This window comes from Podarcis muralis, chromosome 2 (genome assembly GCF_964188315.1).
Source record: "Podarcis muralis chromosome 2, rPodMur119.hap1.1, whole genome shotgun sequence".
Taxonomy (NCBI): domain Eukaryota; kingdom Metazoa; phylum Chordata; class Lepidosauria; order Squamata; family Lacertidae; genus Podarcis; species Podarcis muralis.
Window position 1 is genome coordinate 88,402,307 of NC_135656.1, and position 16,126 is coordinate 88,418,432.

The 16,126-nt window shown below is 39.4% G+C and overlaps 1 protein-coding gene across 5 annotated transcripts; it reads right to left on the bottom strand.

Annotated features, from left to right (window-relative positions):
* Window positions 1-1,030: 1,030 nt before the first annotated feature.
* THUMPD3 (THUMP domain 3 tRNA guanosine methyltransferase) lies at window positions 1,031-15,154 on the bottom strand. Of its 5 annotated transcripts, none has more exons than XM_028719313.2 (10): window positions 14,898-15,154; window positions 10,854-11,160; window positions 10,188-10,265; window positions 8,802-9,302; window positions 7,247-7,377; window positions 6,630-6,699; window positions 5,380-5,495; window positions 5,078-5,185; window positions 2,966-3,089; window positions 1,031-2,477 (listed from the first exon to the last, which is right to left on the bottom strand). In XM_028719313.2, the coding sequence occupies exons 2-10, from the start codon at window positions 11,109-11,111 to the stop codon at window positions 2,367-2,369; spliced, it is 1,497 nt and encodes a 498-aa protein (XP_028575146.2). In that variant the 5' UTR covers window positions 11,112-11,160; window positions 14,898-15,154; the 3' UTR covers window positions 1,031-2,366. The 5 variants fall into 5 exon arrangements, with proteins under 5 accessions (XP_028575146.2, XP_077781125.1, XP_028575145.2 ...); XM_077924999.1 differs by having other exon boundaries at window positions 10,854-11,180; XM_028719312.2 differs by having other exon boundaries at window positions 14,775-15,154.
* Window positions 15,155-16,126: the final 972 nt, after the last annotated feature.

Consider the following 16,126-nt stretch of genomic DNA (forward strand, 5'->3'; position numbering starts at 1 on the left):
GAACCCATGTTAGAAGCTCAGATATATAAGCTAATTGTCAAATGGCACCTTAAACATAGGTTATGGTCGCCACAATGGGATGTCCAGGTGCCTTATCAACAGTGGGGTTTATTATTATCATTTTCATTTCTATACTGCATTATAAAGAAAAAATCTCAAAGCAGTTTACAACACATTAAAGCATCAAGTAAAACAGTCCAGAATAAAACAAATCTGAGTTCCAAGGAAAATATTTCAGATCCTTCTCTAAGTGACATTTTGTTTTCCCCATATTTATTTATATAGCTGTCCAATAGCAGAAGTACTCTAGGAAGCTAGTGTGGTATACTGGTTATAGCGTCGGACTACGACCTGTGAGATCAGGGTTTAAATCCTCGCTTAGTCATGAAGCTCACAGGATGACCTTGATCAGTCACAGCCTCTTAACCTACCTCACAGGGTTGTTGTAGGGACTGACTGAGAAGGGGGGGGTGAACCATGTCCTCTTTGGAGAAAAAGTTGGGATATAAATGCAGTAAATAAACTCTTCTGCTTACCTGCTTAAGAAAGCTGGAGGGGCCAGCATGTAGATATCAGTCACCAACCTGGTACCCAGAATTCTCCATGTGGTCACAATCGGACCTGCGCCAGTCGTAAAACGCGCCTGGGGAATTTTGAACACTCACCAGAACTGACAGTAATATATTTTAATGAGATGTTTCAAATTCCGCCTTTAAAAAATGAATGCTTCAGATTTTTTATGCTGGTTTTAATGTACGAGTTAGTTTTTTCCCGGGGGGGGGGGGGAGAAGCAGGGTTTTTATTTATTTTTAACTTGAGGTTTCAACAATTGTATCATTATGTTTAAAATATTGCAGGCTTGGGCCTTAGACTCAAGGGTCACTTGAGCTAGTCATAAATATGGATGAATAGATGATAGACTTCCACTGATAATCTTTGCGGCTTAAGAAATTATTAAATATAGTTTCCTGAAAATAAACTACTAACCTCATTTTATGTGACCCAAGTGAGCAGCAGAACAAAAAGCAGATAGCTCTGGTAAAAACTTTATTACACAGAGGTAAAATTATAACATCAAAATTCAAATCCTACAACAACAGTGAGAAACACCAAAGAAACCCCCATAGATAGGAAAGAAAGAGCTACCTTTTTACAGTAATTGGAACAGTGCTGGTGCTTTATTTCTCATGAAAGAACTTCATTCATAGCCTTTTACAGCTGCATGTAGCTCATCTCTTATCTCACAAGCATTAATTCCTCTCGCCCTCCTAAACATTTAGCTCAAAATCTGAATTAAAAATTTCAAGCATGTATAATATTATGTTTCATCCCCCTAAATGCTTTCTAGACTGAAGAACAGTGCATTCAACATATATTTTAGAGTAGTATTTTAGCTATTCTTTTCAAGCTCACAGGAAAAGGCTCCCAAAATTTGACAAATCAGTTTCAGTACACATATAAACAATGGACACAACCCACTGGCAACATCTCTTGAACACAGCTGTAATAAACCTTGGTCACTGGATGGTGCATAAGCATTATTATAGGTTACTGTTAGGGAACTTTTGAGTATATTATTTGTTAGGAGATGATATAACTAGCTATATTATCAGGTTAAATTCAACCACACTAAATATTCTCATCTAAATCTATCCTGTGTCCAAAACCAACAGTAGCAATACACGGGGAAGGCTATTACAGCATTTTTCAAGTCTTATTCCAAATCAAAACCATGACTACAGAAATATGCTGAGGCTGATAGTACACATTCTCAGCAATATACATGGCAGATCAAAGTAAACAAGTGAATTGAGGCATAAATTGAGGTAGCAGGTGAGAAAACAGGCAGCACTATTGAGCTCTGAAGTTGTTGAACAAATGGATTCTGGGATACAGCTTATCATATAATGAACAGAAGCAACAAACTAGTTGCCTACTTTTGGCAACTAAACAAAACAACGTGGAGGTGCTTCTCCAATGGCAAAATATTTTAATCTTAAATTAGCTGTCCTGTAGTAGGAAACAGGATAACTTGCTCTATGAATACGAAAAATACTTTTGCACCCAAACTGAAACAGTAACTCAGGTTCACAGGCACATTGAAGAGTTACTAGTTTCATTAATAAATTGGCTATACTTTTCTATTTAAGCCCTGAAAACTCCTTCAAGAGTTTCTAGTTAGGTATGACACAACTGATCCTCGGACCAGCAAGCTTGCTCACTTGTTCCTATTTTTTTACTCCACTCAATATCATAAGGATGGGGTGACTCAGACTCACAGGGAAACAATAAACAGCTAGCCCTCAGAAAGAGTGCATGTGTGGTCAGTAAATTGAGCAAGATGTTACCAGTATGATCTTGTCTCTTTAATTTTTTTCTGCACAGCGTTTCAAAAGGTACACAGCAGCATGGAGTCCCCCAACATTCACCCAGATGGTGTGAGACTTTCGCCATAGGTGTCCCATTTTTGACAAGGCCTGAAATGCAAACGAGTGGCAAGTTTCCCTTGACAAGCAGATATGAAAGTTACAGATATTTTTCCATTTTCACTTGCTATTGAAAATGCGTCTATACGTTACTTACTTCAGCCCGTATCTGGAACTCTTTTTTTTTGTCAGTCACATAGTGTACCAGAAAAATCAGTTTCTCCCTCTGTCCACCCCCCTTCTTAGCTTTTTTTTTTTTTTTTGAAGGTGAGGGAGCTCTTTATCCTTAGTTTAAAAGCACAACTTGGGATCTAGAATAATATATATTACACAGTTGAGTAATGAAAATTGATAATGCTGTAAGAGAGTTAGTCTTTTCTAAATGGCAGCAAATTGCTCTATACTGTAACAATAATATTTGACTTTCAGTTTTGGCAGCATTTATGCTAGATAACAGCAATACCATTGTCCTGCCTTCAGCAGTGAAGAACAAACGGCACTGTTAACAAATGCCTTTGGGTTAGCTAGTCACTACCTACCTTGGCAAAGCATTTCCTATCTTGAGTCAGCAGCACAGCTCTGCCAGTCCTTGGTCTGCAGATCCGGCCCATCTCCATAAGGCAGGATGGGTAGAGATCCCAGTTCTTTTTCTTAGACCCTATCCTAGAGCGAAATTGAGAAGCAACAGAAAGGAAACTTAGAAGCATAAATAGTATATTGTCCAGTATTTCTTGCCCACAGTAGTGAGTTTATCCATATATTTAATCAACGGCAACTCCTTTCAAATTAATGAGGCGGAGTGGGGAGAGAATCCAAGCCTTTCATACTGCCTTGCTTTTAATAATTTATTGAATGAACATTGCGTAGAGGGTTGCATGGATACAAGTGAAGAATAAGGTCTCCAGTTTGGAATCTGGTTGGTTATGTAGAACCCTGATAATCTCAGATTTAGCTAAACTTCAAAAAAGATTTGTAGATGGTAGACTAATCTGTTTGCTCCTACCCTCTACCTCCCTTATAAGCAATTTTTAAGCATCTTAAAGCAAGGGATTTCCTGAACAAATACGGAATATTTGCAGGGAATGTTCCTCCCATCTTAAGGTGCAAAAGAGAAATTGATTATGAAGAATGTAATGCAATAAATTTTATGAAGGATTATTCATTACAAGATGATACCTGATTGGCTCTCTAAACACTCCTTTTTTGTTATTTGGCTATAATTTTTGATAGAATAAAGATAACTGAACAAACCTTGTTGCATTACATTCTTCATTAAATTATCTTTCCACTGATATATAATGTTATGGTATTACTAAATTAAAAAGTGGTGTTATGAGCCATCAAACCTCGGAAATACACTTTCTCTAAAAGGTTTCCACAATTTTGGCCACTAGTGTATAAAGAAGATGTTACAGGGTTGGGTCATTTTGACCACTGAGGGGTTTACAGGAGTTATGGAAGGAAAGAGTCATACTGTTCCAATACTTTCAGATCAGAGGTGCAACCTCTTACGCGGTACATAAATATGGGGAAACCAGGAAGAGAACAAATAGATTTTTTTATGACCTTTGGTTTAGATTGGAATGAGGTTCCATACATGAGAAAATGGCAACAAAACTCAGGTCAAAGAATAACTAGGAAACAATTGAATTGCATTTCAGCAGATCCAAATAATTATTTTAAGACCATTTATCAGTGCTACTTAACACCCCACAAAAGACACTTTATATATAAGTGGGTATCAGATAAATGCTGGTGATGAGGATCGAGCAAAGAAAGGTATATACAGTGGTACCTCGGTTTTCAAACGTAGTATGTTCCAGAAGACAGTTTGAGTTCTGAAACGTTCGAAAACCGAAAACTCAATAGCCGACAGCAAGTCCTCTGAGGTGTATTCGGAAACCGAAGCATTTACTTCCGGATTTACGGCGAAAACTAAAATGTTCGTCAACGGAGATATTAGAAAAGCGAGGTACCACTGTACACACCTTTTGAAACTGCTCTCAAATACAAACTTTTTTGAAATTTGTACAGGCTACATTTCTGGTATGTTGGGATATCACATACCTTTAGAAGTTAAAATACTGTTACTTGGGTATCTGAATGATGTTATCCAGGAAAATGGCTGAGAAATATTATTCAACCTTGTAACTGCTGTGGCTGTTATAGCCAAAATCTGGAAAAATGTTTATCTCCTACTTTATGTGCATGGTTTGGAAAAAAATCTGGTCTATAGTAACAATGATTACATTAACTTATTATAAAAGAATACATATGAACCAGCCTAATCTGTGGGTTTTCTTCATAATATTTTGGAATAATAAGCTTAATGATAATGTTCAACGTTATGCTGCTTTCAGCCTGTTGCAATATTACGACTATTTGTCCAAATATTTATGTATTTACTTTATTGGAGCTAATAAAGAATTTTTAAAAAAATAAGAAAAAAGGAATAAAGATCAAGACCCAAAGCTATGTTGACCATCAGCTGAACAGAGATGGAGACCTATAGAAATGCAATCGTTTTCAACTTGGTAACTCTACAATGCAGTTCTACACTCAAATCCAGCAATTCCTTCCTCGTTTGGAAGCTTCATTGTACCTGTAAGGCTCTGGATCAGAAACTTGGCTGCAAAACACCCATCATTTACCTCTTTCCAAATGGCATATCTGTTACAATGACATCCACAGAGCCAGTCCTCAGAGGTAGACTACAGATATCCCACTGAATACTATCTATAGGTTTGCCTGCAGGTGTGCTGTTAAGAACAAAAAACCAGATAAGTTAAGGAATTATTACTTGGAAGAAATTTTTCATACCATACCAACAAGCCCAAGTTAATGAACTGGGAAACAGTTTTTTAAAAATATCTAAGTGACTATGAAAAAGTTACTCAAACAAACGGCAAAACAAATATATGGCATAAACCACCACTGGGTACTTAATTCCCACCTTTCTTTACTTTGAATTTGCTTCAGTAAAGAGGCGATATTATTTGCTGTTCTCTTCACAGCCTGTGGATTGTTATCCCCAGCCATATGGTAGCAGTTAGGCCATTCAGTAGCCCCCTATCAATGAGAAAGAAACAGCAAACTTAGCAGCAATGCAAGAACCCATCTGAAATCTAATTCTAGGAGATAACATCTATGAATGCATTATATGGCACAAATTATCAGAAGTCCTTAGTTCACCACCCCAGGTAAGGGGGCGGGGCTTTCTCTGCTGTAGTGCCAAGGAAATCCCAAGGGTAAAACAAACAAAAAGCAGATGAGCAATCCACCCACCTAAAATGACTTTAGACTGGAACTTTTACTCTATGTCTCTGCATGGCAGCTAAGAAATTATTCCCTTTGTAGGAGGGAGGATTGTTAAACAAAAACCCAAGCTAACAAAGAAGAAGTTTCCACACTGTGATCCCAACTCAGAGGAGAGCAATTTGTTCTTTCACCTTGTTTAGATTCTGGAAAGTCATTTACACCTTTAAGCCAGAGAGTCACAACAGGTAGAGAGAAAATTCTGGATCTGACAGCTGCTGAAAATACCTCCCACATTGAGAAGTGGGATATTATACAGGACCAGCACTGCAGTAATATTGGCCTATCTCCTAGGGGTGCTACAAAGATTTCCAAGACTACATTAAAGATGACCAAACACTTATACTTAATCATAGTTGTTGAAGTAGAAATGGTTTATACATCATGCTATCCTGAGGATGTGCAACTTATCTGGTCATAATGTTTACACAACATAGCATAAGGAATCAAAGTCTACAATCCTAATCAAACAAGGGAGTAAATCCCTTTGAACCCAGTCTGATTTCCATGTAGAGATGTTTAAGGCTGTTTTGTCACCCTTATGTTCCAGTACACCAAATCCTACACAATGTGTTACAATAATACATTAACATGCCAGGACATTTCTGGGACTTCAAGGGATTAGGCGGTTTCATAGTTTACTATCAAATCTGAAGATATTGCTACTAATAAATAATAATAATAATAATTTTATTATTTGCACCCTGCCCATCAGACTGCTTTGCCCCAGATTGTCAGTAGACATGGTGCAATCCTATGCATGTCTAAGAACAACCTAGTACCACTGGATTTAACAGTACGTACTTCCTAATAATAGGGTTGCAACCCAAGCTGGGTAAGGAATTTTATGCTTTACTTTAAAACTGAAAAGATAAAAAGCTACAGTACCTCTATTGGTATAGCACCTGTACCACACATTGGATCAATTATTATGTCCGCTGGCTGAAGATCACAAAGCCTAAACAAAATTAGTACCAAAGTTTGTATAATAAAGACAAAGGCAAAATATAAAAATATTATAACAAACATAAAAAAATGAAAAAATGCTGTTTCTTTGAAAAATACATCCAACTTCCTCTTTTGAATTTCTGGGCAGAAATCAAGGGCAAAGTGTTAAATAGTGAATCACACAAAAGACACTGCCAAATACATGTCTGATCTTAAAAATCCCAAGCATACTGTATAAATATGGTCCCTATAGGCTGTAGGACATAATAGAAAAAAAATAATACCCTTAACAACATTAAACTAATTTTTTTTACAAAAAGGGGAAGAGATACACAGGAGTATTTCATTTGAGGAGGATTATTTCTAAAGGAAAGGAGTTCCACACTCAGGAACTGACCACAATAAATACTTAATTGCCCGCTAATGTAAGGTACATTGAGGCTGTCTTCTGTTTGATGTTTAAAAGTAGCAGAATATGCAGAACATGCAGTTACACAACAAGTTTGAACAGAGAACATATGTTTTAAGAGATCTTGCAACTGTTCCAGTTTCCTTACCTGAGCATACCATAAGCTAGAGTAGATCGAAGAGTTGTGGGTCCAAAATGGGTAATATTTCTTCTATGAAGACTCTCTTCTGTTAAGGCAATCCCCACTACCACTTCATTATTGTGGATGTTGAGGAGAACCTAGAGTAAAAGTCCCTTACATTTAACACAGACATTCCCCCTTTCACTGTAGGTAAACAATGATATATAGACAAAAAACAGAATAGACTACCTCACTGAAGTGCTAATGTAGGATTTTCCAAACTTTTATCCTTTAAACGGCTATCTTCCATAGTCCTCCTATACTTGGGAGATGAACAATCTGACCCACATAACCTGTTTAGTCTCCCAGGAACTAGTTCATCCTTTGCTACCTGTCCCTTCCAACAGCTATGGCAGGATAGCTGAAAAAGGCAAACAGCTGAAACATCCCAGGCTAGGAATTCTAGGAATTAGAAATCCTAAGGTCATAGGAGCCAACTTCTAGGAGCTGTGGGGGCTTTGGCCCCAAAATAAAGTATTTGAGGGGGCTGGGTCCCCATGAAGTTGATAGGCACTGCCATTCAAATGGTGTGTGTGCACTGTGTCACGTGATTTATTATGCGGGGCAGGGCTTCCCTGGGCCCCCACAATATTTTATTCAAGTTACCACCCCTGCCTGAGGTAATGCAAAGAAAGCAATGACCATCCACTGGTGTATTTTTGCTAGGTGAAGTGGAGTCTGAGGTGGGGGGGAAACTAGGAAAACATATGCCAACCACTAAAATATACAGCAATCCAACTAATTCTTAGAACATTTATTCTTCCCACCCCACTTTTGCAGATTACAAGGAAGTGAGATAGAAAACACTATATCCAACCTCCACTATGTTTCCTTGTAACATAGAATGAGGTATCTTGCAGTTGGGCAAACTTGAGACCATTAGTCAGCACTTGTTTGTCAGTCATTCCAACCCTAAATCTCTCGAACTGGGAAGGCTACGTTATATCTAATGTAAAAGATGTAATTTTAGACTGCCCAGTATATGTGACAAGTGGTCCTAGTATGAAATCTCAACATAAATTAATACTAACATAGCCATCTCCATTTTAGTTTGAGCTGGTTCAGACATCAAGATAAAGAAAAGCTATGGTTTTCCATGATGGGAACAGAACACAGCAAGCCTTGGGCTTCAATGCTCCCCCACTCTCCTTTCTTCATTTGACACAGCTGCAAGATCAGATGTTTTCACATCTGTTGTTGTTGTTTTTGTTAACTGTAGCTTGTCTTTTAATCCAAATACAAATAGGCTCTGGCTAATCTTAATTATAATGATTTTGAAGCTAGCTTGTTCCAAATAAGCCATTGTTAAGATAACCCCACTTTAGGGTTAGGGCATAATGTTAAAATTGCAGTTAATAGCACACATAAGCAAAAACTTTGATCACATGAACTATCATGTCAGAAGCAGACTACTGCTTATTGCTAAAACATGTAAATTCTGTCATATTTTAACCCACCCCTACTATTAATGCAGTAATAGTAATATTTTAATGGGGGCGGGGGAGAGAAAAGTATGCTGCACCTCCACATCAAAATTTGTCATGTCTGCTTTCCACTGAAAGAAATCTTGCACAGCTCCTCCAAAATCTCTCGCCGCCTCATTTGATTTGAAGCTGTGGTTATCACCAGCTCTGTTGCATGTTACCCGGAACTTCAGCGTCTCAGCTTTCATTTCACACTTCTTGCAGTCACCTGATCCATCGTTGCTTTCGCCATTGGATGTCAATTCTTCTTTAGAATCAGATAGTTCATCATCACCTGGTTGCACAATTTCATCTGTATTTTCTGGGTCTTGGACATCAGTAGCCTCGAAAACATTTTGCACAGGTTCGTGCAGTTTTTTATCAACAGCTTGCTCCCTGCTCCCATCATCCTCTTGTTTCTCTTTCTTTGCATTGGTTTGATTGCCCTTTTTCCGCCTTGTTTTTCTTTTCTTAAGGCTTGTATTTAACTTCCACACATCCAAAGGGTCAGTCCATGGTAGTTTCTTAACCAAGTCCTCTAAATCCTTCAGAGCTTCTTCCTAAAACGTATTAGGAGAAAGTATCCATAAAAGTCATTTAATACAACTTATTATTTTCTATGTTTGCTAAATTTCAGAAGAGTAGCTGAGTTTATCTGGAGCAGCTGCTGCCCTGCTGCAGATATGGCACATTAGAGATTGGGCCTACCATGGTGGAAGTTTAGGTACGTGAAATGGTTCGTGTATGTCATTAAGCTTTCAACCCCATTCACCAACAGCCACACCTTCATATCACATAGACAACTACAGTGGTGCCCCGCAAGACGAATGCCTCGCAGGACGAAAAACTCGCTAGACGAAAGGGTTTTCCGTTTTTTGAGTCGTTCTGCAAGACGAATTTCCCTATGGGCTTGCTTCGCAAGACGAAACGTCTTGCGAGTTCTTGCGAGTTTGTTTCCTTTTTCTTAAAGCCGCTAAGCCGTTAATAGCCACTAAGCCGCTAATTGCCGTGCTTCGCAAGACGAAAAAACCGCAAGACAAAGAGACTCGCTGAACGGATTAATTTCGTCTTGCGAGGCACCACTGTACTGAAATTATCCTGTATTTAAAAAGCACTCTCATATGTGGCACAGATGGGGTGTGTTCAGAAGGAAAATAATGTTCTGCAGTTCTTTAGAATACTTTCATAGGATATCAATGTCATCAGATGTGTCAAAAAGGCAGCAAAAGTGGTGGGTACATATACACAAAAAGAAAAACAACGATGAACAATTTTTTGCTGCAAGAGACTAACTAGGCTACCTCTTTACATACTGGTACATACAAGGTGGAGAGAGAGAGAGAGAGAGAGAGAGAGAGAGAGAGAGAGAGAGAGAGGGAGAGAGAGAGAGAGGGAGAGAGAGAGAGAGAGAGAGAGAGAGAGAGAGAGAGAGAGAGAGAACCTACCTTAGTTTCCTTGAATTGATAATCTTTGAATTCTTGAACAACAACAAATAAATTGTCCACGGACCTTAACTGGTGAACCTAAATGAAATGAGAGACAATCTTCTTTAATGCTGTATTCTCCTTTTCTGATATTTGTCACTTGCACTTAAGTTCTGCAGTAGGCCAACAATTTGTAGTGGCTGTCTTTATCTTAAAAAATGTAAAACAAAACATGTGTTGTGTCTGAGGGCATTTCATGTCTTGAGGACATTTTGTGTTATATCATTGTAAACTTTAAATACAATTTTTTGTTTCATTTTTGTAGTTTCTATTTGCAGAAATGCATAAATAATGCACATGCACCTCTCTTCAGAATTAAGTGTGATATGGTATTAAATGCTTCAGTCCTGTATCTACTTACTTGGGAGTAAGCCTCATAGGACAGAATGTAGATGTGTAAGGATTGGCATAAAAGTACCATTATTTCAAAATAAAATACAAACAACTCCCTTTTTCCCCTAGGGTTGCATTCTGGGTCATTGTACGTGTCAGTGATCACACATTGATCACACAGTGATCACACATTTCCCCATTCCAGGAAAACGAAACATACAGTGGCGGTTGCGCTGGTATTTGGCTGTTTCCAGATTAACAGGATATATTATTCAAATAATAAAATCTGCAAACCTTTGGAAGGCTGGTTACGGGAATTTCAAAATATATTTTCCCTCGGTCCTTGCTAATTGTAGACTTTGATGCTAGCTTCTCTTGTACTTCATCCGCTGCAGTTAGCTCAAAGCCAGTTGGCACGGTAGCTCCAATAGTGACTACAATATCTTTAGGGGTTGCATCAGGATTGGCTTCTCTGTGCTCATCTAATGGCTTGCATGAATCACCAATGTTCACTTCAGATAGCACAGCAGCAGCATCTTCAATTCCAGACATTCTGGTAGCATATATGGCCTGCACAGAGGCTTATGTTTTAGAAGAACTTCTGTAAGTCTTTAAGCAAATCTGCAAATGTAATTCAAGTAATTCACTTGTTGAGGTATTTGAAACAGTAAACAGTACAGATTCCAAAGCCATTACTTCTTCCCTATTTATAGGCGTATTACAATTTAAAAGATGTTTTTGTAACAAACAGCACATCTTTTTACGTAGAGCCATCTGATCCCATTGAATTTGATGGACTTACTTCCAAATTAGCATTCACAGGATTGCTGCCTAAATTTCAAGCAAGTAGATACTTGTCATAATCTCAAGATAATTTATTTTTATTTATTTTTAAAATATTTATAGACCACTATTTCATTAAAAGGATTAAAGCAGTTTACAACAAAAATACATAAAACCATCCAGTAAAAAACGTACAGGCAACCCCCCCCCCATTTATGTGGGGGTTACGTTCTGAGGTACACCATTGAAAAAAGCCTGCAAACACCCCATTCCACCCCTGCCTTATTTTGTGACATTTTCAGGTCACTTCTGGGTTTGGGCTGATGCTTGTTAGTGCTGTCACACACATATTGAATGTGCATTAATGAGAAGTTGCCTGTATTAAAAAGTTAGTAACAGGTATAAATTAACCATTGTATAAAAATATATTCTTAATTTCTTTCATAGGCCTGGCAGAATGAAGATGTTTTCAGGAGGCATTCAAAAGTTAAAACAGCAAGCACCTGCTGAATGTCTATTGGCACAGCATTCCACAATACTGGGACAATGACGTGACAGGCTCTATTTCATGTTGTTATAAAGTGAGCCTCGCCAACTCGAGGAATGAGCAACAATGCTCCTGCAGATTATCTCAGTGATCAAGCTAGGATAGAAGGGGTCAGGTGATTCCTGAAGTATCCTAGACCTAAGTAGTTCAGGGCTTTGCAAATTAATACAAGGATAAGGCTCCTCTGACAATAGCACTCCAAAAACACAGGGTTGTGTTTCACTTCTATTTTAATTATTCCAGCCTATCTGCTTATTCAGATACTTGCACAAAAAAATAAACCTCTGTGAAACCTGATAAATAGATAGCCCAATAAAATGTATATTGGATACTAGAAATCTTTATTTGGCAACAGCTTTCTATTTGATATTGCTTCATGCCAAATTACAGCCAAACTCAGCACTCGTAGGTGCAGTTACTTAAGAGGAGGTAGCATTCAACATGGCAGAAATATACACTAAGTTACACACCCAAATAAATGGAATTAATATGCACAAGTAATTGAACTGGGGCCCTACTGGGATGAACCTAGGCTGGCGAAGGCCCTACTGAATCCTAAGCCAGTCAAGTCCCAAAAAGGGACCCAGTCCAGGTCCACTGCTGTTCAAGCGTGGAGCAGGCACAACTAAACTCACAACCAAATACTTCAAAGGTTTTCCCATAGACTTACAAGGTCTTGCACAGCTTGGTGCTAGCTAGATTACCTTTGAACTGGTTCCTTCCATACTGCCCAGCTCACTCACAAAAGTTATCATCAGAAGCTCTTCTAGCTGTAATATGTCCAGTGGAAGTACACCATATGGTGACTGAAAGGAGAAATTTCTCTGTGGTTCGCTCCACACTGTGTAACTACCGACTTTTAGAGATGTGCCAGGCATCTATGGTGCAGGTGTTATACCAGCTGCTAAAAACTTCATGCCAGCATCCCTGGGCAATGATCCCTAGTACCAGTACTATTGAACTTTGGCAATCTGTTTATAAATGTTATTGCATTGGCTTTATTTTGCAAACCACCTTGTTGTTTTTATAACATAAGAAAGTCTATAAATGGTTTAAATAAAAAAAACCTGCTGCCACATTCTATTCTGGCTGGGAGGAACTTTAGAACTTTGTGAGTCCCACTAGACATAGTGGAACTTCTTCTATTCATGTGTGCACATAAAATGTTTAAAAATATGTTTAAGCCTTTCACTAAAATTAATAGGACTTAAAAGCAGTTACAGCTACTAGTCACAGAATAACAGCAAAAACAAGTAACACAATGAATTATTATCATTACATATTTATTTATACCCCACCATTTTCCCTGACGGGACTCAAGGCTACTAACAGATACTGTAAAAGCAATCACTAAAAACATTTAAAAATCATTTAAAAACAATCAAACATTAATAAAATTAATACTATATACAGTACATGAACCACTGAGTCTTGCAGAAGAGTACAGGTAAAACTCAAAAAATTAGAATATTGTGGAAAAGTTCATTTATTTCAGTAATGCAACTTAAAAGGTGAAACTAATATATGAGATAGACTCATGACATGCAAAGCGAGATATGTCAAGCCTTTATTTGTTACAATTGTGATGTTTATGGCATACAGCTGATGAAAACCCCAAATTAACAATCTCAGAAAATTAGATTAAATGAAATCAGCAAAACAAGGACTGCAAATAGAGCAATATTGGACCTCTGAGAAGTAGAAGCATGCACATGTACTCAGTACTTGGTTTGGGCCCCTTTTGCATCAATTACTGCTTCAATGCAGCGTGGCATGGATGCTATCAGCTTGTGGCACTGCTGAGGTGTTATGGAAGACCAGGAAGCTTCAATAGCAGCCTTCAGCTCTTCTGCATTGCTCGGTCTCATGCCTCTCATCTTTGTCTTGGCAATGCCCCATAGATTCTCTATGGGGTTCAGGTCAGGTGGGTTTGCTGGCCAATCAAGCACAGTAATCCCATGGGCATTGAACCAGGTTTTGATACTTTTGGCAGTGTAGGCAGGTGACAAAGTCCTATTGGAAAATGAAATCAGCATCCCCATAAAGCTCGTCTGCGGAAGGAAGCATGAAGTGCTCCAAAATCTCCTGGTAGACGGCTACGTTGACCCTGGACTTAATGAAGCACAGTGGACCAACATCAGCTGATGACATGGCTCCCCAAATCTCTTTTCTGATGAGAGCAGCTTTTGCATCTCACTTGGAAACGAAGGACCCAGTGTCTGGAGGAAGAATGGGGAGGCACACAATGCCAGATGCTTGAAGTCCAATGTGAAGTTTCCACAGTCTGTGTTGATTTGGGGAGCCATGTCATCAGCTGGTGTTGGTCCACTGTGCTTCATTGAGTCCAGGGTCAACGTAGCCGTCTACCAGCTGTACGCCATAAACATCACAATTGTAACAAATAAAGGCTTGACATATCTCGCTTTGCATGTCATGAGTCTATCTCATATATTAGTTTCACCTTTTAAGTTGCATTGCTGAAATAAATGAACTTTTCCACAATATTCTAATTTTTTGAGTTTCACCTGTATACTTAAAAAAAATGATCCACGTAAAGCTAAGCACTGATTTCCTCATAATGAAGTTAAGCATATTGTTAAGTCCCTTTCTATTTGAATAAATGGGTTTCCAATGCTTAAATCTGGACGAATCGTGGCATATAAAATATCCTGGCCCGAGATGAGACACACGAATTTCTTTCAAACCTTTGTGTGTGTGTGTGTGTGATAGAAATGATGCTACCTTATTTTTTAGAACGACGACGATAAAACTGAAATATCCACCACTTCCCAAGAGTGACGCCCACAAACCCGGAAAAGTTAACTACTGAAATAGTACCGAAGTTCGAAAGGAATAGCAAAGAAGAAAAGTTTCCCGTGTCTTACAAGGAAGGAGGGGGCAGGGAGGGAAGCGCCTTTCCTTCCGAGCCCGTTTCGCGACGCCCTCGCCGTCCAGGCGCCGCGGAGGGAGAGCGGGGGCCGCTCGAAACGTAAGACACAGACACAGACCGTATTTCAAGTTCTTCTCTCAGGTAAGGCAACGGCCGGGCCCGTTTTCCGCTCCTCTCCCCTCAGCCGCAACGGCAGCAAGCATCCGATCCGGCCTGCGCACGAGGAGCACCGGGAATTTCTTCCGGGGAAAAGAAAAGGAGCGCGCTCGCTCGCTCGCAAGCACTTCCTGCGGAGCGAACTGAGTCGGAGGCTCTCACGGCGAGAGAGGCTCCCTCTGCTCTCGCGCTCCGCTCACGGCGCCGCCGCCACTCTGCCGCCTGTAGGAGGGCTCGCGCTCAACGGTTACTTCGGCCCGCGTTGCTATGGAAACCGACCTCGCGCGATACCAAGGCACTGGCTCAACCGCTGTCAACTGCCTTTGTTTTTCTAGGGGTGCTCGTTTGTTTCCGTATGAGTGCCTGATTTACGTAGAAGCTAAACAAGCTGTACTGTATAGCTTAGGGCCCCACTCTCTTGGAGACCCCCAAAATTTAAAGAAAACAAACTCTGGATGTACATTTCCAAAATATAAGATAAAAAACAAATAAAATAAAACCAACATACAGCAACAGTGTCTTGTGTTGTGTAGGCTCCTATGATGCAAGTAATGGGCACCGCCTGCTAGCCTGCTCCCTAAAATATCACTGGTTTGCTCATTTCTCTATATAGGGTGCCTACATTCTGCATGGACTGGTTGCATTTCAGTTCATCAATTACTTTGATAAAATACATATTTTGTTATGTGCAAATGGCTTTAGATACCTATTAGGTCCATAAATTACCATATAGCATATATTCAACACAAAACACAGCGACAATTTGTTGTTGACAAAGGACAGCTGGACATATGAAGGGCCCCATTACCTTCAGTAGCTTAGGGCCTCATCAAACCTAAATCCGGCCCTGCGTATGACCCTATAATAATAAGCCGAGGTCCCGTTGGAGCCCCTGCATCACCTTATCTGTCCTCTGCGGGCAACAACAGCACAATCGCATTTGCATTTACTGTGAGGAGCAAGCCCCATTGCACTGGGCAAGGTTTGCTCCCAATCAAACAACATATTTGCACAAGCTTTGCCACCAGGTTCTGTCGTTGCAGCAGTGTGGATCTGCCCCCCGACCTATGTTCGTTGCTTTGTGACAGGGTCTGCAACAGGGATGGAGAACGCTTGGCCCTCCAGGTGTTATTATTATTTATTAAATTTCTAAATCAGCCTTCATCCCAAGATCACTTTGAGTTATATAGA